This window comes from Ptiloglossa arizonensis, chromosome 12 (genome assembly GCF_051014685.1).
Source record: "Ptiloglossa arizonensis isolate GNS036 chromosome 12, iyPtiAriz1_principal, whole genome shotgun sequence".
Classification (NCBI taxonomy): Eukaryota; Metazoa; Arthropoda; class Insecta; order Hymenoptera; family Colletidae; genus Ptiloglossa; species Ptiloglossa arizonensis.
In genome coordinates, this window is record NC_135059.1 from 5,546,215 (window position 1) to 5,571,621 (window position 25,407).

General features: G+C 38.6%; 3 protein-coding genes across 5 annotated transcripts; 1 reads left to right on the forward strand and 2 right to left on the reverse strand.

Annotated features, from left to right (window-relative positions):
- Window positions 1–270: 270 nt before the first annotated feature.
- Window positions 271–3,443, forward strand: LOC143153448 (uncharacterized). Of its 3 annotated transcripts, none has more exons than XM_076324680.1 (8): window positions 271–409; window positions 568–895; window positions 955–1,473; window positions 1,613–1,769; window positions 1,843–2,061; window positions 2,132–2,274; window positions 2,350–2,993; window positions 3,074–3,443. In XM_076324680.1, the coding sequence occupies exons 2-8, from the start codon at window positions 650–652 to the stop codon at window positions 3,090–3,092; spliced, it is 1,947 nt and encodes a 648-aa protein (XP_076180795.1). In that variant the 5' UTR covers window positions 271–409; window positions 568–649; the 3' UTR covers window positions 3,093–3,443. The 3 variants fall into 3 exon arrangements, with proteins under 3 accessions (XP_076180795.1, XP_076180797.1, XP_076180798.1); XM_076324682.1 differs by having other exon boundaries at window positions 308–409; window positions 632–895; XM_076324683.1 differs by having other exon boundaries at window positions 312–409; window positions 635–895.
- An 833-nt stretch (window positions 3,444–4,276) lies between these two features.
- Window positions 4,277–10,255, reverse strand: LOC143153447 (BBSome complex member BBS7). Its single transcript, XM_076324679.1, has 13 exons — window positions 10,114–10,255; window positions 9,824–10,013; window positions 9,438–9,606; window positions 8,827–8,903; window positions 8,511–8,763; window positions 8,123–8,385; window positions 7,865–8,054; window positions 7,600–7,680; window positions 6,271–6,414; window positions 6,001–6,122; window positions 5,829–5,938; window positions 5,028–5,307; window positions 4,277–4,506 (listed from the first exon to the last, which is right to left on the reverse strand). The coding sequence occupies exons 1-13, from the start codon at window positions 10,253–10,255 to the stop codon at window positions 4,374–4,376; spliced, it is 2,154 nt and encodes a 717-aa protein (XP_076180794.1). The 3' UTR covers window positions 4,277–4,373.
- A 2,150-nt stretch (window positions 10,256–12,405) lies between these two features.
- On the reverse strand, window positions 12,406–21,155 carry LOC143153456 (uncharacterized). The gene is made up of 3 exons (XM_076324713.1): window positions 21,048–21,155; window positions 12,906–13,250; window positions 12,406–12,675 (listed from the first exon to the last, which is right to left on the reverse strand). The coding sequence occupies exons 1-3, from the start codon at window positions 21,153–21,155 to the stop codon at window positions 12,406–12,408; spliced, it is 723 nt and encodes a 240-aa protein (XP_076180828.1).
- Window positions 21,156–25,407: the final 4,252 nt, after the last annotated feature.

Sequence of the window (25,407 nt, forward strand, 5' to 3'; positions counted from 1 at the left end):
AAAACAAAAAATATCTCAAAGAAGGGATCGTAATGAAATAAATTCTAGTGTTTTTGAAAGTTTAACGTTGGCGTTGGTGCCCAATCTCGTAGGTGGGGAAGGAAGGGAACATCCGTTCTAATGGCGTCAGGACCCAAGCACTGTTGTCACATTTTGTCCTACAGTGTTTCAATATTTTGCTTTGTTTATGTCGCTCAAGTTCTACAAAAAGGAGACCAGAAATCCATTTGGACTTGCAAAGGTCGGTAGAAGAAGGCGAGAGGAGGCCGCTTTTTCTGCTAAAACGTGAATCAAGCCGCCAGAGAAATTTTCTGAAAGCTCCGGGTGCAGTGACCTTGATACTGCTGTCATCTCTAAAGTACATGAGCGCGCGAAATTTGAATCGCGATTTCTCATTCAAACGATCGATGTACGTACGAAATTGATCAGTTACCGATTTAAATTTGTTTCAAATAATACTATCATTTGTTATTAGATTTATTACACGCTGAAATTCAAATTTTAACACATATCTTATCAAAGTTAAAATCCTTTATATAAGCCTTGACAAATATTTTATGTTTGCAGGCACAAACAAGTAGTTTTTACAAATGGAAAGAAAATAATCATAAAAGAAATTTTCTCCCATCAGCAGCAGAAATAAATAACTATGGAAGTTACAACAGAAGAAGCTCAAGCAGTGCTGCTGGAGGGAATGGAAGGTGCGCAATATATTACCATTCAAAGGGCTGATGGAGAGCCACTAAGTAAGAGCGTTCCTCTCTTAACATTAAATGGAGAGTTAATCTCCGAAGGAATGGTCGTTGATATGATCAATGCTGGCGTTGGTACAGATTATGGCACAGCAACGCAATATTATGAAGCAGATGATCTGTTACAACATGAATTAACAGAGGTAATATTTTATTTTTTTACATCCACATATGGTAAATTAAATTTTTATTTTCTATATAGGAAGATCGTAGGTTGGCAGCAGCTTTAGTTGCTGTTCAACTGCAGCAACAACAAAAACAACAGCAACTTCATAGTCAATCCCAACACGAAGATCCATCTCTACCAGATGTTTCTCATTTAGAAACATTAACACCTGTTAATACTTATTCTATTCAAACTGTGCCAGAACCAAATGCTCCACCAGTATATCCAACTTTGCAACCTTTTAAAAGAATCACGCATAATGTAAAGCAAGAATTCATAAATGTTAAAAGCGAGTACGATATTGATGTATCCGCAGAAAGTAGTGAAGATGCAGCTCCAAGTTCTGGACCAAAGAGGTCTTTACCTCATAAAAAGAGGATTCCACGTAAACTCAAGCAACAAAGTAAAAGAAGCTCTTCAAGGAAAGATGGCAGTAGACTGAATTCGGATGCCATAAATATAGAGTCATCCGGAGATATGCAAACTCACGTATTCAAATGTGAACTGTGTAATTCTAGATTTAGTAGTCAATTAAAATTTTTCGAGCATCTTAAGGTAATTTGACTTTTACATATTCAGATGTCCAAATTGTGTATCTTGTGAGCAGTTTAAATTTTCATGCTTAAACCATAATCTTGATCCTAAATTATGGCAATCTGATCAATGTCATTTACAACAGTTGTTCATATTGTAGGTGCACTATGAGCCTGTAAAACAGGAAACAAGAATAGCACAAGCAACAAATACTAATATTACAATATCTGTACCAGAGTCTGTACAAAATCTCGAAAACACTGTGATCGAAGAATTCAGTGAACCTGAAGATCTCATGGAAGGCATCAGAGGCGTTGGTAAGTGTACACGAATGGAAACGCGATATTATTTTGTAGTATGCTGTAACTTATATATTTGAAATATTTATAGTGGAGGAAACTGGTGCTCACATAGATGATGAAACAGAATCCCCACTCTCTACAGTAAACAATGAATCACCGTTATGGACAATTACCGATGTTACGGAGCATGTACATAGGGACCATGTAAAACCGCCAACTGTTAATGAGCAAGGCTTACATGAAAAAGAAAAGACTGACATTCCACAAACAACGAAAAAAAAGAAAGTACTGAAAGCGCGGAAATCAAGTGTGTATATTTTTATATAAAAATTTCGTCTTTGAGCAATGCATTTTAATAAAGTTGTTTATAATCGTAGATGATGAATTATCGTGTCCTCAATGTGATCGATCATTCCACCATAAAAATAGTTTAGTGTATCACTTGCGATCTCATAGTGGAGAACGGCCGCATCAGTGCGAAGTTTGTGGAAAAAGTTTCTTTGCAGCTAGTGCATTAAAGGTGACATGGATACTAACCCGATATAACTAAGTCATATGTACGTTGCGTCTATTAATCAAATTATTCAAAATATAGGTTCATAAACGCCTTCATAGTGGTGATAAGCCGTACAAGTGCGAAGAATGTGGACGACATTTTCGTCAATGGGGTGACTTGAAATATCATTCAACAAGTATTCATTCGGAACAAAAACAATATCAATGCGAATACTGTGGTAAAGACTTTGCACGGAAATACTCCTTAATAGTTCATAGAAGAATCCATACTGGAGAAAAGAACTATCGATGTGAATACTGTAACAAAACGTTTAGAGCGAGCAGTTACTTGCAAAATCATCGCCGTATACATACTGGGGAGAAACCACATCCGTGCACAGTATGTGGAAAACCATTTAGAGTACGAAGTGACATGAAAAGGCATATGCACACGCATACTCGAGGAAGAACAGATAGACCTTTGAACAGGGTTATATCAGGGAAGAACATAGAGGATGAAAACGATAAAGGAGCGCAAGCCAAAACAATTCAAGATCTCGTTAGAGATCTAAAATTAGAAGTGGAAGCAACAGGAGTCGTGGAAATTGTTCCACCGGACGATAATCCTGAAAGCATTTTGCCACACACAGGAGGACAAACTTTAGAATATACTGTAACAACTACACCAGATGCGAATCAAGACAGAGATCCACTGGAGGCAGTTGTACGTACTACCGATAACATGTAAGTTTATTTGTTTTAATTTACATTATCGTATTGCAAATTATATGGAAACTTAATGTCTTGTGTTACTATTTTTACAGGCAGTATTTCTTCATGTAACGTTTATTCGGAAACAAATTAAAAGTTGTTTTTGTACTTTAATGCGCGATCCAGCGTGTGAAGCAACGTGAAATTAGAATGTGAGAGGTCTGTTGCACAAAGATGTTGTGTTTTGTGAAGTAACAGACCGTTATTGTAAATGACTGATCGAAGTGCTACGCATCAACGCACTGCCTATGTAATTGTGCATAGTGTACTTTCCAGTTTCTCTGCGGTATACGTTTAAGGAAATGCGATCACAATGGATATATTGTTTAAATAATATTCTTAAGACTGTTTTTAGCAGGAAACTCGTGAAAGTACAAAACGGAAAGGAAATCCTAAAAACATATATCAGTTTATTTGCATAAAGATACATATATGTATAAATATATATATATATATATATATATATATATATATATATATATATATATATATATATATATAAATACAGGGAATAATTGAAATAGGTAATAAAATTTTAGGAACATATTCTGCCTATCTTAAGGATAAACAAAGATCGAACACATATGGATCCGGAAACCATTCTTTTTTTAAACATGAATAATTTGTTTGCGATTTATCGTTTGCTTTCTTTTAAAATCAAGCAGTGATAGTATTTATATTCAATAAATTATATTTAATAATTATTCTTAATAATAATAATTTTATTGATTACTGAATTTGCAGATGAGAACTGATTACGATGTCACGTTTTTATCTATGGGAATAGATAGCACAATTCGTGTTCTATAGTCCTATATATAATATTTCAAATTTTGCTGACATTTGGATGTATTTAGTATTACTACATTTTCGCTGTACACACTCAAAAGCTTATTCGTATGCGTTTTCCAGTTCAACCATTATAATTTATTGAACAAAATTTACTACTGTTTTTTAAACAACTGGAATCTTAACCACTCTTTCCTCGACAAGTGTTCGATAGTCAATGAGAAACGACGCAAATATACTATCGAAGAAAATCACTTCCAATAATTTGGAATCTTTAACAAAGTTAACGAACAAAAAGTATTTATATCTCGTAAATTGAAAATTCTCGAACATATTTTACACGATTTTTGTTCACCCTTACGATAAACAAAATACGTTCCTACAGTTTAGTTACTTATTTCATTTACATTTTGTATACATGTATGTACATTTCTAAGTCTAGGTAAGTTAGTCGTTTGTATCGCGAATCGTCGTTGAAAAATATATTTTTTACGTGAAAACATTTATAGAAACACTGTGGTCCACTTTTATTGCATTCTCCACAAAAAAGTCTGTAGTTCAATCTTAGATAATGGAAGGTGTTGACGATGGTGCAGGCACCGTGTTATTTGTATCAATAAAAACATGTAAAAGTTGAGCCAATTCTCGGGATTCGAGAGCTGCGTTGAGCTTTTCAGCCGCATCTTTGCTACTAATCCTGAAACATACGGAATGTATATAGAAAGTGGTGCAATTAATTTGAAGTTTCTAACTTTAAAAGAAATGAACTTTTTAAATAAATTTTGATTTTTGATATTGTAAATATAAAATGGAGAATGATGAAATCCTTCGATTTTTATTACCGATAGAATAATCGAAGGATATTAATAAAATTATGTATCAATTATTTTCCTTATATTATGTTGTAAATTATGTTCCTAAACATTTTTTATTATAATTTATATAATATCATATAGTTAGAGAAAATTAACGATCGATATTTTAAATAGGAATCCGAAGGAAGAAAATTTGTTATTTTCTTTTTTCAATTAAACACGAGTGTCCGGAACATTAAATACTAACTTAAATTTAAATCGACAACCGATCAAACAAGTGAAAAGAAAAACCGTGTTGCAAAATTTGTTGAACTAGAAATATTGTGTTTTACAAATTAACGAACGAAATGCAATTGTTAATTGTAATATAATGTCAATATATGTCATATTATTTATACATTACCTGCGAGATCGTTTAGCTCTCTCCCAATCGACATAAAGATCGGTAATTATTCCGTGGAGCCTGTCTAAAATTTCATTGTCCTTTGCGTATTGCGATTTGATTTCCGTTTCTTCCTTTAGCAACTTTTGGTATTCGGAGCACAGATTCTGTTTCGGATTTTCCTTCAACTCCCATTCCTCTAGTGCGTTTAAAATTTTCACTTTTGTGATCAATTCATCGGCAGTGTTCAATCGCGGAAGTATCAACTCCAATACTCTGGATACACTGCCCTCTGAAACGTCTGTAGAGATACTTTTCATTCGAGTGACTATAAACACCTCACGTTACTTGTATCTTACCAGTGACTCTAATCACCCATCGTCACATGTTCACTGTATCTTACGGGTGACCATAGTTACCCGTAAATAGACCATAGTTAGTTTAAATAGTTACTCGTTAAAATGTTGGGACTATAGTCGTCCATAAGATACAACGAGAGGATAAGGATACAGTGAGGATAGATGACTATAGTTATCTCAGTCTTCACGCTATTGTATCTTACAGCTGACTATAGTTACTCGTTAAAATTTTGCATCGATTTGTAACTTTATCGGAACACAGCACAGTTATTTCCACAATTACCGATATTGTTTCGTACGTTCGCGTCCTAAATGCCCCGTACGGTAACAGTGTATTCTCGATCAAGTCCGCCATATTGAAAATGTAATAAAGTTTACAAAGGTGGAGATTTTCTTTTTTACCAACTTTACGCTTACTCGATTTACAAAAAATATTTCACGCTTTCGCATCGAAGTAACGTACCGCAAAATACATCCAACTTGATTTTCCTCTTTGTCGCTTCCCTCGTCAATATGTCTCGGAGAATTATAACGCTCGAGATGTTCTCTCCGTGGAAAACGGCGTTTCCTTTTCTAGAAATTAAAGTGAAACGTTGAACACAGTAGCCGTGTCGTTGATTCAACGAAGAACTTACTTGTACGTGCATTTCAGGATCGTGCCCACGAAGGACGAAACGTATATTAAAATAGCTTCACCTTCTTTCAAATGAGGCCTTTCGGGAACATCGGGCAATGCCAAAGAGAGCCAGGCGTGCATCTAAGGTGCATACGAATATTTTCAACTAAGAATTTATTTCGAAATTTTGATTGTAAGAAGGGGATTCATAACGAATGAATGAGAGTTTCCGGTACTCTGCAATCTACTGATTTTTGGTAAAATGTATTTTCAATGTTTGTAATTCTACCTCCGCAACGGTGAAGCTTCCAATTAATTTCAATTCGTTGAAAGACTTTCCAGAGAATTCTATGCCATCGTTTTCGTGTTGCCTTAAATGAAGGGAAAGGGCGCATATAGGTATCAATATTCTGCGACAACACTTTGGCTGTACCTAAATTACAGAGAACTTTGTTAAATTGTACTATTTGTTACTATACAGGGTGTCTTGGTAAACGTTGGCATTGTAATTTTCTTTTAAAGTATAGGAGTAACGGAACAAATTTTTAAATAAAAATGATTTGGTATTAATATTTGGTATTAACATTTTATAGTTAGTTGTATCAATTTTTTGTGAATGGAGTCGTTTAAGGGGGTATTCTGGTAATGTAGCATCGAAAACACCAATTTTTTTTTATGTATCTTTTCTCAAACACACAGTTTTTCAAAACACACTCGAGATTATACAACTCGTGAAATTTTTATTATTTTCTTTTATAAAAAATCGTGAATCTAACGTAAACATAGATAAATACTTGTACGGAAACTCCACATCGAAGAGTCTTATAATTTCTTCGAAAAGAAACGATCAGAAAGAAGTTAATGTTATTTCTATTTTTTTTTTTTTTAACAGTAGTCTATAAACATAGAATAATAAACTTGGAAAATTCCAATTTATCTTCTGATAGTTAGTTTGCTATACGAGTACAAATACCTGTAACCCAAGGTCGGTCAAGGTGGTGCGAAAGACCATAATCGTGTATAATAAACCAACTTGTTTTTAAACGATGTGTTCGAAATGTCGTCCATTGACATCGATACGAAGCTATACACGTGTCGCTACCGATTCAATTGCACTTTGAATTGTCTCAGATCTTATCGAGACACGTGTTGCAATAATTCGTTGCTTCGTACCTTCGCGTGTTGTCGATGATTCCTTGTACACCAATGTTCCAACGCGATGACTTGCTACGCGTTCCATTGTAGTACACAAATAAAGCGTTCGAAAGCGAGTAAACGTTTACAGTAAAACCTTCATTGTACGAACACCCATTATGTGAACATTTTATTACACGAATAGTAGATTTCCTATTACAAGATGATTTTTGAATTGTAGGTATTTTTGTTTTTCGAAAAATTGGAAAAATAAACGAATATGGGACAAAATTACTAAACTGCAAAATTACCAAAAAATCGAGACGACCATACGATGATCTTTTTAATACTAAATAATTTGTGTTCGAAATATTGTTCTGTTGCTCTTATAGTTAAGAAGCATTTCAAGGGTTAATTTTCACCGAGACACCTTGTATGCACTTTTGATGCAACATTAGATCTACGAGAGGAATTGTAAACATACTTGCGAAGTCACGTAGATTTGTAAAGTACCTGGCTGACCTTCAATGGTTCTTAGTCTCATTTCAAGATGATTAGTGTTCACCTGTGAAGACAATAACCAGATTAAAAGAATACGTGGCTATGACACGAAGCTTCTTAAATCTTCTATCGATGACCAAAATTGTCGATATTGTTCTACATTCGGGATACCCGGGAACCTCTGTTACGAATCTCTATGTTATATCACATTCTCTTACATGCAACGACTCGTTATAAGTTATACTTACTTGGCAGCGATAGGTAGCTAGAATAAAATTGCCATCTCTAGGATTGCAAGCCGAAAGGCTGACCACTGCACTGTTACTTTCAACGTCCAGTAATTTCACAGGTGTGTCCGATTGTACCAAAATGTTATCGATCGGAGTATCGAGTTCGATGGAAAGCGAGTACGATGCATCCTCTTTGTTCAAAACCATCCTGAGGGCAATTTCCTTAATATTTATCGTATCGTTAAAATACACATACAAAACCAACAATCGTATTACCTGTGATTCACCGATAAAATTAAAGGTGCTAAAGGATCGACGGTAAAATTAGCTGCCTCCTTCTCTTCGTTAAGTTTCTCCTGTAACTGTTGAATCTCTGTTTTCAGTTTCGTTAAACCGTCATTTTGATCGGCCTCTAGGAGTCCAGGTGGTCTGGTAGTTAAACCAAATATTCGTCCCGAATACGTTGTGACTAGAACTTCCGGATATCCTGCAGCTCCGATTATTCCGCCTACCACCGAACTGATGCTCTCGCTGGCATTCTACAAAGTATACTACAGATTTGTCAGGTCGATTCGTTTTCTTCTTAAACTTCTCACTTTACAGAAAATGAGTTACCAACAACTATAGAAGAAGACACGGAAAAATAGATTCGTGATGTACTTACGTAACGATAGCGAAGTGATGGTGATGTGTCTTCATCGGGGAATGTGTACACTTCAACGGTACCATCTTGTCGACCGATAAGTATATCCAAACCGTCTTGTAATTCGTACGTATCCAAAGAAGAAACCTCAGAGCCAGTGACATTCAACAACCAAGTGATTCTCAGAGTTTTGTTACCCTGAAGAATCAATAACCCTATCCTACCATCCATGGTTCCAAGTAGAATACGATCTTTGGATTCGACGTCACCCTCCCTATAAGGAACGATATAAAAATACGAGGTATATGTGTGTATAGTAATTGTAGGCTGATGATACCTGTATAAAGCTAGCACTGTAGGTACACTTGGAAGTCTAAGCACTGCTGGACTCTTCGTGCCGTGAAGAACTCGCACCTAAGGGAAACGAAGTTCATCGATACGTGTTTATCGATTTTTTATAAATATTTAAAATTAATTCCAAGCCTTTGAATTAATTCAATTGTAGTGCTTATTTAAACTGAACTTTATCTCAGTCACGTTAGAGTATTAAAGAACGTACGTAAGATTAACTTTAAAACTGTTAAAGTAATATAAATTAGCGTAGAATTTGGTAACAAAATATTAGTCTTTATTTGAAACTTCTTTTCCTGGGATCCAGAATGTTTAATTGTCATTCTTGAGATAAGTATCAGTGGGACGAATTATAGTAGCAGTTTTCTACGTGTGCAAGACAATCGCTCTAAAAAGTTCACAAAAGATATACCTTCTTTAAAATAAATCATCGCTGGTATAATAGAAAAGTCTAATTATTTATCGTTCCGACAAAACCAATGTTTCTCGCAAAGATTGAAGTGCAACTGGTAACGTTAAATTTATTTTAAAAAGGCTGAGAATTAATTTGTACACCTTACAGATCGTTGCAATACTGGAACGAATGCAATTGCTTACGGCGCAATCTCCACAGGCAAGAATCGCGTACACAGTGGAACCTTCGGCAGGCAAAAGAATAATATCGTATAAAATTTCGCCTGCTAAGTAGGAATCGGCATCTTTGCAATCATGGTATCTGTGATAAAGGTCCCTGGCACACGCTGCTAGATCTGGACCGAGCACGCACCTACGAGGTCCGAAATAAATATTACGAACTATAAACATTTAACTCTTTACGCTCGAGTGGAGATTCTAGCCACCCAATTTGGTCTAATTTGTCTGAAGATCAAAATACCGTCTATGTCTAAAGATCAAAATACTGTCTATGATATTCGTGTCGAAATCTAAGATCAAGTTTCACTTAGGACTAGTTCACACCCCTGTATATGTCAGATCAAACTCACATCGCTGAGATGGGGTCTATGAGATTCGTGTCGAAATCTAAGAACAATTTTCCCTTCTTCGTGTAACCCTTGACGGTATTTCCGTGTGCAATGTAAATCTTATCACGCGCGGTACCACCTAGGACCAGTTTATTAATCTTTGGTCCTGGTAGGGATTTAAACGTCACCTGTAACTCGCCTTTCTTCACACCTATTACGAAGAGAGAAGTAATGGTTAATCGCGTATTCGTCGATCGATGAAAATTACCAATGTTGATCGAGCGACACGCAGACTATCCCATGGAACTTACCGTACACGTGTAGAACACCATCGTGGTCAGCGACTGCAAACTTTTGCGTTTGTTTGTGCTCCGTTGCAGAGAATATCCTCGTTGTGCCTCGAGATGTGACACCCACGGCCGCATAATCCGTTCTCGACAATGGTAGAGTCATTTTGAGCAGTACAATTTTTAACGTCACCGTAAAAATATTAAAACACTCAAATATCAACCGATCGTAACCGAGTTTCTTTTCTCGAGCCAGTGAAATGCCAAACGATTTTCGAAAATGGTAGAAAGACGGTGAACCATCGTGGTACCCAACGATCGTCGATACCTTTCGTAACAATAAGTTTTCGTACAATAAGTAGTGCACATGCGCGACGATCAATTTAACCATAGCGACGAGCCACCGCAACAAATTGTAGTATACTCGGAGGAGAGAGTCATTTTTAGAACAGGTGCGACAGAAGTGAATGCTTGGAAGAAATATTTGATATTTGAAATATTTCAAATATTTGATATGTAAATTGAGAGAAGAAATCATTGTATACGAGAGAAATGAAAGGACAGTACACTTGGTAAAAGAAGGTAGACATACTTGTACAATTTCAACGAAAGTAATATTTATACACTTGGGAAAAGAAGAAATGTTTACATATGTGTGTGCATTAAAAACATTGGATTTTCTTTTATATTAGGTTACAAACACGTTCCATGGACCTTCTATTCGAATGGATTCTATTCGAACGAATTGTTAATATAGACTGCCGAGTCTTTCCTTGGATTCTTTATAATACATTTACAAAATGATCGATCGGGGCTAGGATTAACGATGTGAGTGTACTTTCTAACTTCCAGTTTTTCCCTAAAAACCAGTGTAAAAAGTAAACTACGATACACGTAAAAACTCCTAGAAATTATGTAGTCGAAACTTACGCTACGAGTAATACTTATAAAAATATATATGCATATGTTACAAACAATTTTCGAAATCAGGCACATGTGTTTTGCAAATATAAAGTTATCAATAGCGCAACGGCCACAGTGTTCGCCACAATGGTGGTACGCGATAAAAACATTAAATTACTCATGTTTTTTTCTTTTATTATAAGAAATGATCACAATGGTCCTCTCGTGTACTCGATTTTATTCAATTTTTTTTCCCTTTACGATTGGACTTGCCGATTGCTCGAAATCGTTGATTATCGATGTAACTTTCGATTTTGCGAAATTATTTTATCCGAAATTTTTTCTCAGATCGTTGACCGGATACTCGAAGGGTCGATCGTTCCAGCGGTGACGCGCGATTGCAAAAAAGGTCAATGTTATTATTTCATCAGCGGCCCTTAAAATTAAACGTTACCCCGACAAGTTGCTCCTTAGCTGGTGTTTCGTGTTTCATAAAGAAGTACACTTTCATTTTAACAATTTTTTATTTCGTTCCTCCTATATATTCGCGTCCATTGGACGCATCTAACTGAAGAATAAAAAATATACTCTGGGGCTAAGGGGTTGTCTTTGATTACTTAGATCTAGAATTCACACCGGCGGGGAATTGAAGAAATCGACGGTGCCGACTACGGTTAAACAATTCGCGTTTGAAAATACGTGTACAATTTCTTTCGTTCGTGATCCGCGAACCAAATGGCAGATATCGAAAGCGAGCGCTACTCGTTGAATCTCGTTTCGATTGCAAGTTGTTAAGTGATATCCACTCGATTCCTATTTTTCTGAAAACGTTCTTACGTTCAACGATGATCATTTGATCTCGATCTTAGGAGCATCGTGCTCGCAATTCTATCACGATCGAGTAGTCATACCGAGAAATAATCTCGAACAAGTACCACCCAAACGATGTTCCTCTGTTCCTCGGCATTTTCGGAACATCTTCATTCACGTGTTCACGTGATAACTCCTTCGATCGTTTTCTCGCAACGACGAGTAGCACCCGCTTTCTTCGTTCTCCTTGGAGATTTGTCTCGCGAAATATTACTCCTTTTATACCTGTGCCGTATTATCAATACCCTAATGCAACCACGGTCCAAACCGAGCGCGAAGCGATACTTCCAGTGGTACCGATTCCTGGATCTACCTGGACAGGGGCGATCGCGAATGAAGCGACACCGAACGATTGGGGGTGAAAAAAAAAAAAAAAAAAAAACAGAATAAAATCTCGACGATCCGGGACGATTCGGCTATATTAGCGGCAACGTATTGAAGGCGGAGAGACAGCGATACCGCACGGTGAGAACTAACGATGTGTTAACATCGCACGGTGTGTTAACATCGTACGAGTTCGCAACCCTGAGCTCGACGCTACGCCTAATAGCCTGCGAAGGTGCCAGGCGGCCGAGGAACGTCGAAACGGGGATTCCCGTCGTAGGAGACCTGCGCACTGAACCCGTGTTTCCAATCGGCAGTGTAACGAACGATCTGCAGCCTACCGTCCGGTAGCTGGACTCTGTACTCCCCGCGGACTATATCACCGTCGCTTATGGCGTTGTGGGAGTAATCGTTGCCGAACGCGTCCTCCTTCACAGCGTAGTTGAAGTCGAACGGCATGCCTGGCTCGTGATGGTGGTGATGATCGTGCTGAAATTAATTAATAAATGGAATCGATACAGAAACGAAGGAACGACTAAGAAATGACCCCGATGGACGATATAATTTCATCAAATGTTTGTACATTCTAAAAAGATCGTGTTTCATTTTCACTAAAAGAACGAAATGACTTTCCGAACAATTAGTTTCCAAAATGTCGATAAACATTTTATTGGAATTTATATATTCGAGTAAATGATGCCCAACTCTGCGATACTTACTCCACTAGGAGTAATGTTGTTCCCAGGTGGCCCAGTCGGTGGTCCATAATCCGGGAACTCTGGAGTGGGTCTTGGACCTGGAGGTGGATATCCTTCGCCAGGTGTTGGTCTCGACGTGGGGAATTTCGTGCTCGGTTTGGGACTAGGATAAGGACGCATCGGTCTACTTGGATAAGGTGTCGTCGAAGAGAAGGGGGGTCGTGGAGTCGAGGGTTTGGGGAACGGTATCCGTGGTGTATCGTAATTGTAACCTTTTGTAGGCTCGGGGGGCAGGTACGTGTTTCGTCTTGTTCCAGGAGGTAGGTCGCAAATTACGTGAACCACTGCCATGCAAAGTATCGTTATCTGTAATGGAACATTTAACGAAAGTTTGTATTTCTTTATGTTGCAGATCGCTTCGAATGTTGAAGAAGGCTTACTACATCTGGTACGTATGGTTTTGTTTAAATAAGGAGTTTGTTCGAGACCAATGTCACCTTTAGAGATCGCTCTAGAGATTGCTTGTGTAATTATTTCAATATAGTTAAAAAGTTATCAGGTGTTGGTTGCTGTAGTATACAGTGCACGATACTTCAAAAAGGATTGAATTTTCAGGAAACTATCAACGGGAAAATTCCTTCCTATTTTTTTAATACGTAACGTATTAAAATTTAACACTAATTTTAACACTTGAAAAGAACCTATCTCTCGTATGATGTGAAAGTAAGGATTTATTCAGCAAAGAATATTTTTAAAAATTAAATACTTTCGGAAACCATTTTCAACGATTATTTTTAACGATTTTTTATAATTAGATACTGAACAAGAATAATTCTTTCTAATTATTAAAAATTAAAATTACTACTTTCGATACCCTTCCACAGTTACTCGTAGTGTTAATCTTTCCTTTAAGGGGTGCAGTTTTCGAGCTTTCGTTCATTACTGTCTCTTATCACTTGATTGAAGTTATAACTTGGACTATTTAGATCGAACCCGATCCAATTCAAGCATTTTCGTTTCTAAATTAATTTCTTTCTCATTTTATTCTTCCTTATTCTATCCACTTCTTCCTTCATTTCTTTACTTCTGTCATTTTCTTTTACATTCTTCTCCTTTCTTCTTTCATATTTCTCCTCTTCTTTATTCTTCTTCCTTCTTTCTTTCAGATATCATCAAAAATCCCACTGTTTCCCTCTACTTCCATGTTCGGGTCAACAGCAGTTATCTCCGAGTCTCTTAAACTTTCCAGGTAAGTGTCTCCTACCTCAATTAGTTCTTTTACGAAATATGTAAATTGCTTGAAATTCTCTTCGGTATTTATTAAATACACAAAGTTGCCTCTGTTTCTTCTCAATTGTTCGTATCTAATTATCACATCTTCCATACTCGAAAAGCACATGGTAAATAATTTCGTTGCTTTTACTACACATTTCGCGTTTCAGGGACTGAACAGCCCCGCGTTTGTATAATGTATCGTTTGTAGAACCATATCCTGTAACTACCCAAGATATCTTCCCGGTGAGTACCATTTATTTTCATTCAGAAATTGGTAACCTCGTTTACAAATTTAAACGTTTCTCTGCCACGTGTATCATTGTTCCACCTAATTTGCCATTCGTTTACAACTTCTTCTTCAATCTTACGAATTTCGTCGTTTGTGTTCATTCCTACCAAATCGTTTCTCGTTTCATTGAACGAGAAAATCTATCGAACAACCTAGTATTGTTCCATAGTAGTATTCGAATCGATTCGAAGCGATTGAAAAATTAGAACAACCGAGTCTCGTCGGTTTCCTACAAGCGCAATCATCGGAGACGGTGTCTCCTCGAAGTTAAATGCACTCCCACTCTATCCTCCTACTCCCGTTTACACAATCGCATTCAATTACTGTGCGGTAATCGTTTGACGCGCAACTTTTAATGGTACCGCGTTTCCTCTCGCTAACAAAACGCGTGTCAGCTGTGGATAATCATGATGAGAATGTAATGAACTGTTGGCGTGTTGCAAACTGATGTACAACGGATTTGGTAACAGGACGACAGATGTATAATGCGACCGTCGAGATGAGATTAGTGTCTAATCGTTAGACTTAACACGGACAACATCTTCCTCAATTAGAAACTGAGAACGTGCTCTCGTATTTCGCAAGTTCGGCCTGTTAGTACACTTGTCATAAGCGGTAGCGACCGTTAGCCTATTGTACGCGTATCAAAGCATCCGATCAACGCCTCGAGGGGAAAAACAGCGGTTTTATACTTGTAATTTATTCGTAGGTTCGGTAATATTCGTTTCCTCGCAATTTATCGATAGAATGAGAATAAAAATTCTTTTCGTGCTACTTTGCTGTATTTAAATGGGCGCTGAATGTTTTTAATCGATTCTTTTTAGTTTCATTTACTTTTTCTTTCATAATTGTTTTCCATTTGCATTCTCGTAGGTGGTTATCGATCGCTGTGCTATTTTGCGTGTATATTTCTTTTTCTTTTTACAGATCTTGATTTCCACTTCGAGGAAATATTTCCATAGCTTCGTAACTTTTTCGAATCTTCGAAATAAAACTTTGGGAATATACACTCGTATGGTTAAACTTTTGGAAAACGTGAGAAAGAAATTTTCTGCACGATGGGGTTACCCGTCCCGATAAAGTGCTCGCAATTCGGCACAATTGCAATTCGGTGCAATTGCAATTCGGTGCAATTGCAATTCGGTGCAGCTGCAATTCGGTGCAATTGCAATTCGGCGCAGCTGCAATTAGATGCAACTGCAATTCGGTGCAACTGCAATTCGGTGCACTGCAATTCGGTGCAGCTGCAATTAGACGCAACTGCAATTCGGTGCTACTGCAATTCGGTGCAGCTAGAATTGTGGCCAACGATCGTTTTATTCAAACAGTCGAAATCTGTTCCGATAATCGTTACGTCGCGTGAACAATGAACAAAAGTTATACCAGAAGGAAAGGAATCATCGGGACCAAAAGTCACTGAAAAGAATAAAGAATAGTTAAAGCGCGAGATAATTGCGTGGAGTTGTTTCACTCTGCGAATGTGTCACTTATTTACAGTAGTTTCGCAACGATTTAATTACACGTCTTCCGCCTCATTTCTAATTCGCCTCTTCGCTGGCTCCGGCACAACGAAATGCGTGCGAAACTGTTTCCTCTGCGCGTTTCGTCTACACGGGATCCGGTTTCAGATCACGAAATTAATAGAGAGGTGTGCACGAATAACGAAATGGAAGCATTGTTGCGTACGAAAATGCTGGGACCAGTTTTATGTTAAAAGGATTCCACGTCAAACGTTATCGTCGATAGCGAACGTAACACATGCAAGAAGTTTCGATCAACGATCCGATGGTGTTCTTTCCTTGAATGAACATAATTTACAAAATTATCGATCGAGGCTAGGATTACCAGTGCGAGTGCACTTTCCGAGTTCCAGTTTTTCTCTAAAAATCAGTATAAGCAGTAAACTACGATACACGTAGAAATTACGTAGTCGAAAATAAAACTTATAAAAATATATACGTTAGAAAAAATGTTTAAAATCACGTACTTTGCAAATATAAAGACCATAATGTTCGTCACAATGGTAGTACGCGATGAAAACATTAAATTACTCGTGTTATTTATTATAAGAAACGATCTTCACAATAATCCTCTCGTATACTCGATTTTATTCAATTTTTTTCCCCCTTTACGATCGGAGTTGCTAATTTCTCGATATCATTGGTCTCGACTCGTAACTTTCGACTTTGCAAAGTGATTTTATTCCAATTTTCGAAATCACGTGCTCTGCAAATACAAAGTTATCGATAGCGTGAGGATCAGTTTTAAAGCCTCGTCGTTGATATTGTGTACATTGATTTAGATAAAATTTCAGGATCTTTATGTTTCCGTGCGAAGAGAAACTGAGGGAGTTTCCCTTGGATCGGCGCCAACCAAAAAGATGCAGAGGCGAAGAAAAATGGGAATATTGCGAAATAATTCACAGTCTCGCGGAGAATGTTAAGTAGCTACTCTCACTTAGCACCGTCGCTTATTTAAATTTACTAACAGCAGAAAAATCCATCTTCGTTCATTGTTCATTGTCACAGCCAAAGTGATGCAAATCCTTTTAAATCTCAAAGGTCTGCAGTTTCCATGCCGAATTGCGTCACACGGCTGGAAGCACGATTAACAAAATCACGATAAATTGAAGAAAGCAAACAGAATGATTTTCAACGAAGACGAGCGTGAAAAAGTGCCACGCTCGAAGACCTCCTCGCGGAAAATTGTATCGTAGATCAACGTTGTAAATGTCCCGCGGTAAAAATAAATTCGATTTTATCTCGATACGCGTGCAAACACTTTTCTTCGTTGCTGCAACTGCTTCTAATCTTCCTTGTCTATCAAATGTAACAGTATACCTTAAAGCGTGTTTTCTATACAACGAAGATCTTTGGATAAAAAATCTTCCAAGTGTATAAAACTCGTGGTCTTAACTTCAAAAGAACAAGACTAGAACGATACAGGAACATCTAATCTATCGATCACGATAGCTTCGATTATAGAAAAATAATATACGAGCGCACGACGGGTCTAAAACAACTCGTATGCACCAGGGTTAATCTACAGGTTACGTCACAACGTCATCGTGTGTTTATTTATAATTTCCTCCGTGAAATTATAGATTGTGAAACATCCTGAGATGAAAAAAAAAAGATTATATTGGGTTGTTCCTTAAGTCATTTCGTTTTCCAAAATGGAGAATACACAATTTAATTAAATGTTTATAGACTCTAAAAAAATCATGTTTCATTTTCACAAAAAAAAAAAAAACAAAATTACTTTTCGAATAACCCAATATTACAAAATGGAATCCTTTTACGATCGAACGATTAAATCGATAAAACTTTCCGACCAGGTTATTACAATACCTAAAGTGATCCTTCGAAGAGAGAAAGAGAGAATTGTTCCGTAAAAAAAATGATTATTATATCGTTGACACGATCACCAACGATAAAGCTTCACCGTCATCCGTGAATCCATCGAGTTTTGCTTGAAACGTTTACGACCTTTGCGCAAAAAGGATCATGCTGCTTCCATTATCGGATGTCTTTGGACTTCCAAGAAGAGGCGCTGCAGGATCTCCTTGAACCGGACAGAGGTGCCAAGATGGAGAAGAAGAAGAAGAAGAAGAAGAAGAAGAAGAATAGAGTGTTGCAGCGGCGAGTAACGAAACCGAGGCGAGTTCTACGGAGTCACGTAACAGCAAGCACGCTTTCTATCACGGTTAATTAGACCAACTCATTGTGACGCCAATTTAGAATTGAATTGTCCAATTGGTCGTGGCTTGGGACGACACTCGATCACGTTTAAACGATACTCCTAACTTCAAGACCGTTGGGATTAGGAATCGATAGATCCAGAGTTGTATTTTAGGAAATACCACCAAAAAGTACTACGAAGACGTCTACCGGTCCAATGAAACAATTGAGAGTAAATAATGAGTATTGTCGTTTTGAAATTTTTCAATGGCTACGAGAATTGAAAATCTTGAAGATTATATTCGACCACGCGTTTATTTGAATAAAAAGCTACGTTCAAGATCGACCCTTTGCACACTTTTGAACACCGTGTTGTACGCGTACACGTTCAGAAGTATCGGGACACGTATCGAAAGTGAACGTAAAACTGTTGTGAACTTATCGAAGTAATATTTCTCGGTTTGATATTGCATGGACCAGTTGGAACGAAATATTAAGGGGTTACGTCACCTGTGGGAAGAAGAACGAAATTTTCCTTACGTAAAACGACAGTTTGAATTCTTAAAAATAATATAAAAAAAAAGGATCACATCGAAAGAGCAGCCTTGGCGACAAAAATATTGTACAATGAGAACCGTATATTTGTTCCCGAAACGATTTTCATACCCTTTTTCCGAATTGTACAAGGTGTCCTAAAACTTGAGCTGTACAATACATGGAATATTGTTACAATACATTTGTGTAACACCAAAAGGTATTACTTTTCGTACTTGTTGACCACGATCGATAGATCGAAGCATTCGAAGGACTTCGATCGACCAACCAAGGACTCCGTCGAATTGAATTCAGGATTCATTTCCAACCCTAGCGATAGTCAACACCAGGATTCCCCATCGCCTGAGGCGATTGGCAAACGTATGCATATCGATAAATCAATTACGAGGGTCTGCCGCGTGATTCATGTCCCTCCTGATTAATCGCGGAATCCGCGACGAGTATGCGGCACTGAGGAATAACTCGCGATAATTTGTTGACACCTCTCCCCTCTGGACACGTGAATTGAGATTTATGCGTCACGAGATTCGCCGGTTGGGAGGCTGTAATTAATTATAATAATTAGACGGCAAAGGAATCGGTGTTCGTGGATTGGAAAGACACTCCTTGTGTCGGCGTTGCTTATCACTTTTCACTCGGTGGACTACCGCGGTGGATCTGTATACTTCTCGGGTTATTCTTCGGTAGTTGGCGAAGTACAAATTCTATCGTTAACGGTTTCGAAGAACGCGATAAACTCGTTACCGTGTCTACCGTGTGTGAACGTGTCATTGGTCTCTGGAATCGAGTATCTTGGCTCCCGAGGTTTCCAAATTTCAATTTCGGGGGTAGATGTCTACGAGAGTTGAATACTTTTCGTATCCGTGAAAGGAGAATGTTTCTCGTGTGGACGAGAGTCAAATATTTTTTGTAAAATATTAATCTTCGTCGTACGTGCGAGAGTAGTTGACGAAGGTAAAGGAACACGATCATTTTACGCATTGAAGGGAAGAAGTACCGTCATTTTTCTTTCTTTTTTTTTTCCTGTTATTTATAATCGAACAAACGACGAATATTTATTACCAGATGCGTGTCCGAGTAATTACAACGTTAATCGGTTCAAGGCACGTACCTGAAGGTAAAACATGTTGTGAGGGCAACAATGTTGACCCAGGCGTACTGAAATCAACTCGCGCACCGCTTTTCGGAATGTGCACTGCGGGAAATAGAAAGTCAACCAACCCTTTATAGACGCACTGTAATAACATTTAATGGAATAAGAAGGACGAGTCGAGAATTGCCAGGTTCGAGGACCGGTGTATCGTGCGAAAGTGTACAAAGATTATAATTTTCCAAGTGCATCCAATTAAAGGAGACATAAATTACCGCGATCCGATTTAATGCGCGCTTTACGACATAAAGGGTTGAATAGACCTCAACGACATTTCACGGTTAACCACACCCTGACTGCGGTACGATTGTTCGTAGCATTGCATGCATACACACCACTCCTTGTTGGGAATCACGAGTACAGGAACTTAACGTTCTCTGTTGTTGAATCCTCTTTAAAATCTTCGCCGACCGGATCGATCGATCGTTCACTCGGGACCAAAAACTCTTAATTTGTTGTATCGAGTGTTGAACAAAATTCTCTATACAGAAATTTTTTTTATACATCGTTGGACAAAATTCTCTATATCGAAATTTTTTTTATACACCGTTGGACAAAATTCTCTATACAGAAATTTTTTTTATACACCGTTGGACAAAATTCTCTATATCGAAATTCTTTTATACACCGTTGGACAAAATTCTCTATACAGACATTTTTTTTATACAGCATTGGACAAAATTCTCTATACAGATTACGAAAGTATCATCGCGTAATTTAAATTCAACAAATTCCCAACATCGAAACAACTATTCATCAAACTACTAATTCGTAACCGTATATACTTCTTTGTCAAAGAACGACAACATTATATCGAAACCGTGTACACGTCTTTGTGAAAAAAACGAGGAAAATTTACATCTAGGATCGCCTTGCGTGTGTTGTATCCACGAGTACGGTATCCTCCCGAGAAGCTTCCCTTGTCACAAAACAACGTCAACGAATCATCGATACGATCCTCGGACAAAGCTATATCAAAGCAGTCCCTGGTCTCTCGACAAAGAGGTCACAGAGGACACGTAACACGCGATTTCCACGGGTTATCACTTGACAAAGGGATAAAAAAATATTCCTGGCGAAGAATCGGAATCGAAGGAGCACCGTGTCACCGACGGGGAGGGTTCGCGGGGGGTGTATATACAAAGAGGGGTTGGTTCGATGAAATGTCGCCGAGGTCTGACGAACTCTCGAGCCGCCCTTAGGATCGGACCTACGTCGAATACACGGATACGGTTCAGATGAGGCACGTGTCTCCTCGTATACAATATCGTTGCACTCCGGCACACGGCTGTGAATAAAGTCAGTACGTAACTGCTGGGCATGCTGGCAGGATGGGTTTATATAGCGTGGCTCTAATAAGATGATACTTGAACGCGTTGGGACCGGGGCCCCGATGAACAGAAAGGGGGGACGATGTGATGCGCGTTGCCTTGCTTCGTCTCACCTTGCCTCACCTTGCCTTAGAACCTTGCCTGGATTGACCCGGAGAAGGCGAATCCTGCGCCACTTTTTTTTGCCCCGTTACGAGCAACCTCTTTCGCGAGTTTCCCTTGGCAAATTGTCGAGCAGGGCCCGAAACTTATCCGATACACCCACCACCGTGGCACGTTCATTTATCCGTGGATCTCGAGATTACCGATGGTGTGTCCTCATAGACTTCGTAATTACGGTTCATTAATGTATACAAGCTGTCCGCCGGATGGTGAGAAAAAAAAAATAACGTCTGCTGGCACAACTCCGGCAATCCACGGACCTTTTGCTGGGAACTGTCGATATTTGCACACCTTTCGACGATCTTAACACTGGAACTGCCAAAAGGGTCAGTGTTCCATTTGTTTGAAATTTGGACGGTTATCAAAATGGACAACGAATGGTAAATTACTTTACCTATCTAACTTCGAAGATATGTAATATGGTATATACAAATGGTAACACGTTCCATATTGGTAGTTCTAGTGTTGATAGATGGTTATAACGATTGTTTAACTCACCGCATCCAATGTCTTCGAGAGTTTAAATATCAACACGTGGACTGACACGCCACTTTTCCATATTCAACTCGCGCAATACCAGCAGGTTAAACGATCACGGGGGAGATTAGGGTTAGCAACGTTCTCTAAATTTGTTCAAAGCGTGACGCAAAAAGATTCGATAACAATACTCATCACTTTACCATTATCACCGAGCGTAACTTAATTTAAAAAATTCACGTTAGAGTACGTTCGTTGTAAGTTCAGAACGCCAGTCATCGGTGACCACCGCGACGTTAATAAACACCTTCAACGCATCGCCGTGTCCTTTGTACACTAATGACAACACCATTTCGGTTTACGCGACCTGATCGTTTAAGGCGTGACGTTTAAATATCAATAACGCTACGTAAAAAAAAAAAAAACAACGTGCGTTCGAAAACGCGTTCTCCGTGAAAATTATTGGCGAAATACGATCGAGGTAAAGGTATCGGGTGAAAAGTTACAAACGTTGAAAAAACCACGTATCATCAATGGACACCGAGAACCCTTATGAAATCTACTTGGTAGTCGACGCGTTAACTGCTTGAAGATTTTTTCAAGCGTATAGTCTTTTAACGCAACATGCCGTTCCAGTGGTTTTAATAATTGCCAGGGACTCGCAATCTTCGAGCGTAATTGTGTTAGAGTGGTTCGCAGGTTACCCAGCATCTCTCATTAAGGATCTCTTATTAACGATTCGATAACGCTTCTGTGGCCACGGTGCGCGGCATCTGAACCGTCGAACACGGAAACCATTAACGGAAAGAAGAAACGGTTCAAGGGGCGCATCGTGCAACGAGTACGCGATTCTCGCAACGTCGAGTAATCGAGACATCGGAGGACAGGAATAGAAATCGCAGCAAAGGCTCGCTGTAGCAATTTCCGAAGATTATTTCACGGCGTGGTTGGCGGTGAAAAAGAAAAAAAGAAAAGGAAGAAGAAAAAAAAGAAGCGAGGAGCCTCGAGCCGAAGATACCCGATGAAACGTACATGACAAATCGACTCGCGCGTTTCGTTCGCATCGTGGGAAGGCTAATCCGGATCAATGCGATCCAAATGATCTTTCGAGCCGCGCGCTGACTTCTAGCCTCGAAGGTGCAGCATGAAGAAGTCATTCCATCGATTATCGTGCTACGTATCAGAAAGAATTTGATATTTCATAGTTGTTCTCGAACGATCGAGGGTTTCATTGACGCGTTGAGTCTCGTGATACCTTTCGGCGAGTCGATTCCCTCCCGCTGGTCGAACGTCGGAGTATCGACGTAACGGGTGCGTTTTTCAACGAAAAACTAACTCGATTTTGCAAGAACGATCTCGCTCGGTTACCACGAGCACGGATGTAACCCAGACCGCAGCTGTAACGAGGAAAATAATTTTCATCCGCGTGTATTCCCATGCAATTGCTCACTTTTATAACGAGCTTATTACACGGATCCGTCCAAAGAAGTTTGGGAAACCGTGAACCATCAAAGTGAAATCTTCGAAGGAAACATTAATTAATATAACGAAAATTAGGGTACATGGTTAATTAGTAGAGATTTTTAATTAAAGAAAAATAAATTGCTCTCGGAACAAGGCGCGATATGGTTGTAAAATTACGAAGGAAAGTCTGTTCGATACCCAGCCTCTTGCGTGTAGATTTATGTTAATACAAATAATACGTATGCAAACATTTTCTTTTCTTTTTTAATATCGAGAGCATTGCGTATGAATCTACGTTAATAGAATTAATACATATTTAAATACTTTCTTTTCTTTTTCTAATATTATTCCATCTTCGGGAGAACCCAATCATGGACCACTGCGCGCTGTAAGCACCAACCGGGAAACAATCATCGCTAAAGGACACGTGCTCGAGTACAACAATCCTGATTGGAAGGTATAGAAAGAGAATATTGCGCAAGATGTTCCAAAGAAACATAGGTTGCGAGCTTTCGGAGCTTGTAAATCGAATCTTCTGAAACCTACGTCCTAAAAAACGATATTATTACTCTCGAGGTGTACAAGGTTCTCCAAACGAACCGTACACCAGATGTTTCGCGCGATTGTCTTTTTCGTTACGAGGCAATATTCAATTGTTCGTCCCTCGTACAGTAGAATGTCAAAAGTGATCGATCGGTGGTGACGAGACATCAGTGGATTCGCTTCCTGGATACGTATCCTCCAGAAGAAAAAGAAAAATAAAAACAAAAAAAAAACGCTTACTCGTGGGATGACCTAATATTTTAGCGAACCACAGTTGCATCCTCGGCGTGCATAGCTTCAGCAGGCAAGCGGAGAAAGGCACGCGCGGGTACGCACGCTCGGAATTGCTTGGCGAGCAATCCTCCTCGCCCAGCCTTACGTGCATCCAACAAGACCGAGCAAGACCAGGTCAGGGCAGAGTACTTGGATCGTTACTTCAACCCTTTCACGGCCGAGGAGATGCCTAGTTTCTGCGTTTACGCTTGAACGCAACGACAGCATGGTTTTGAAAGCCGTGGAGAGTCCTGAATCTTACAAAGAGGGGTTCACCGAGGTGTGACGCTCACTTTTTAACGGGGTTTCGCACAATGACGGGGCCAGAAGTTAACGATGGCAGATTTCAGGCGGTTTCAGGTACCCGAACCAACCTTATTTGAATGCCCTTACATCCGAACACCCTTTCGAACGTTCTGTTATACGAACGGAGAACATTTCTTTTTGGAATGTCCGTTCTCCTATCCTTATGTTCGTAGATGAATCCTTCTACAGTTCATTTCAGAAGAACCCTTCTACAGTTCGTTTTAGAAGAATTCTTCTACAGTTCTTCTTCAGTTGGTCTTAGAAGAATCCTTCTACAGTTCTTCTTCAGTTCGTCTCAGAAGAATTCTTCTACAATTCTTCTTCAGTTCATTTCAGAAGAATCCTTCTACAGTTCTTCTTCAGTTGGTCTTAGAAGAATCCTTCTACAGTTCATTTTAGAAGAATTCTTCTACAGTTCTTCATCAGAAGAATCCTTCTACAGTTCATTTTAGAAAATATTCTTCTACAGTTCTTCATCAGAAGAATCCTTCTACAGTTCATTTTAGAAGAATTCTTCTACAGTTCTTCATCAGAAGAATCCTTCTACAGTTCTTCAGATCGTTTCAGAAGAATCCTTATGTTCGACTACAACGTTAAACAGTGACTTATCGTCGCGATTTACCGCAATACTATTAGCGTACCGACGAAATAATTCGCAAATGAAAAATCAAGGTGAAACAAGAAAGCGTACACGACTATTGAAAAAGTCTTGAGCGTGTAACGGTCTTCGTAGCATTCGTAATGTTTGAATGATTAATTAGTCAGATGTAGGGAAAAAATGGAGCGCAATTATATTGTGCAAACGAAAATTTGTACGGTTTGAAAGTCAAGGATCGTGCTCGCGAAATACGTAAATGAATAAGAGAATCGTTTCCTTTATTTAATCTTTTTATCTCTATTATCAACGATTATGGTATTTTACCCTGTTGTGTGTAAATTATCTTAGCCAAACGAACTTTCTCTATTACAGCAAAACCTTGATTATCCGAACGTACCGTTGTCGTAACACTGTCAACAA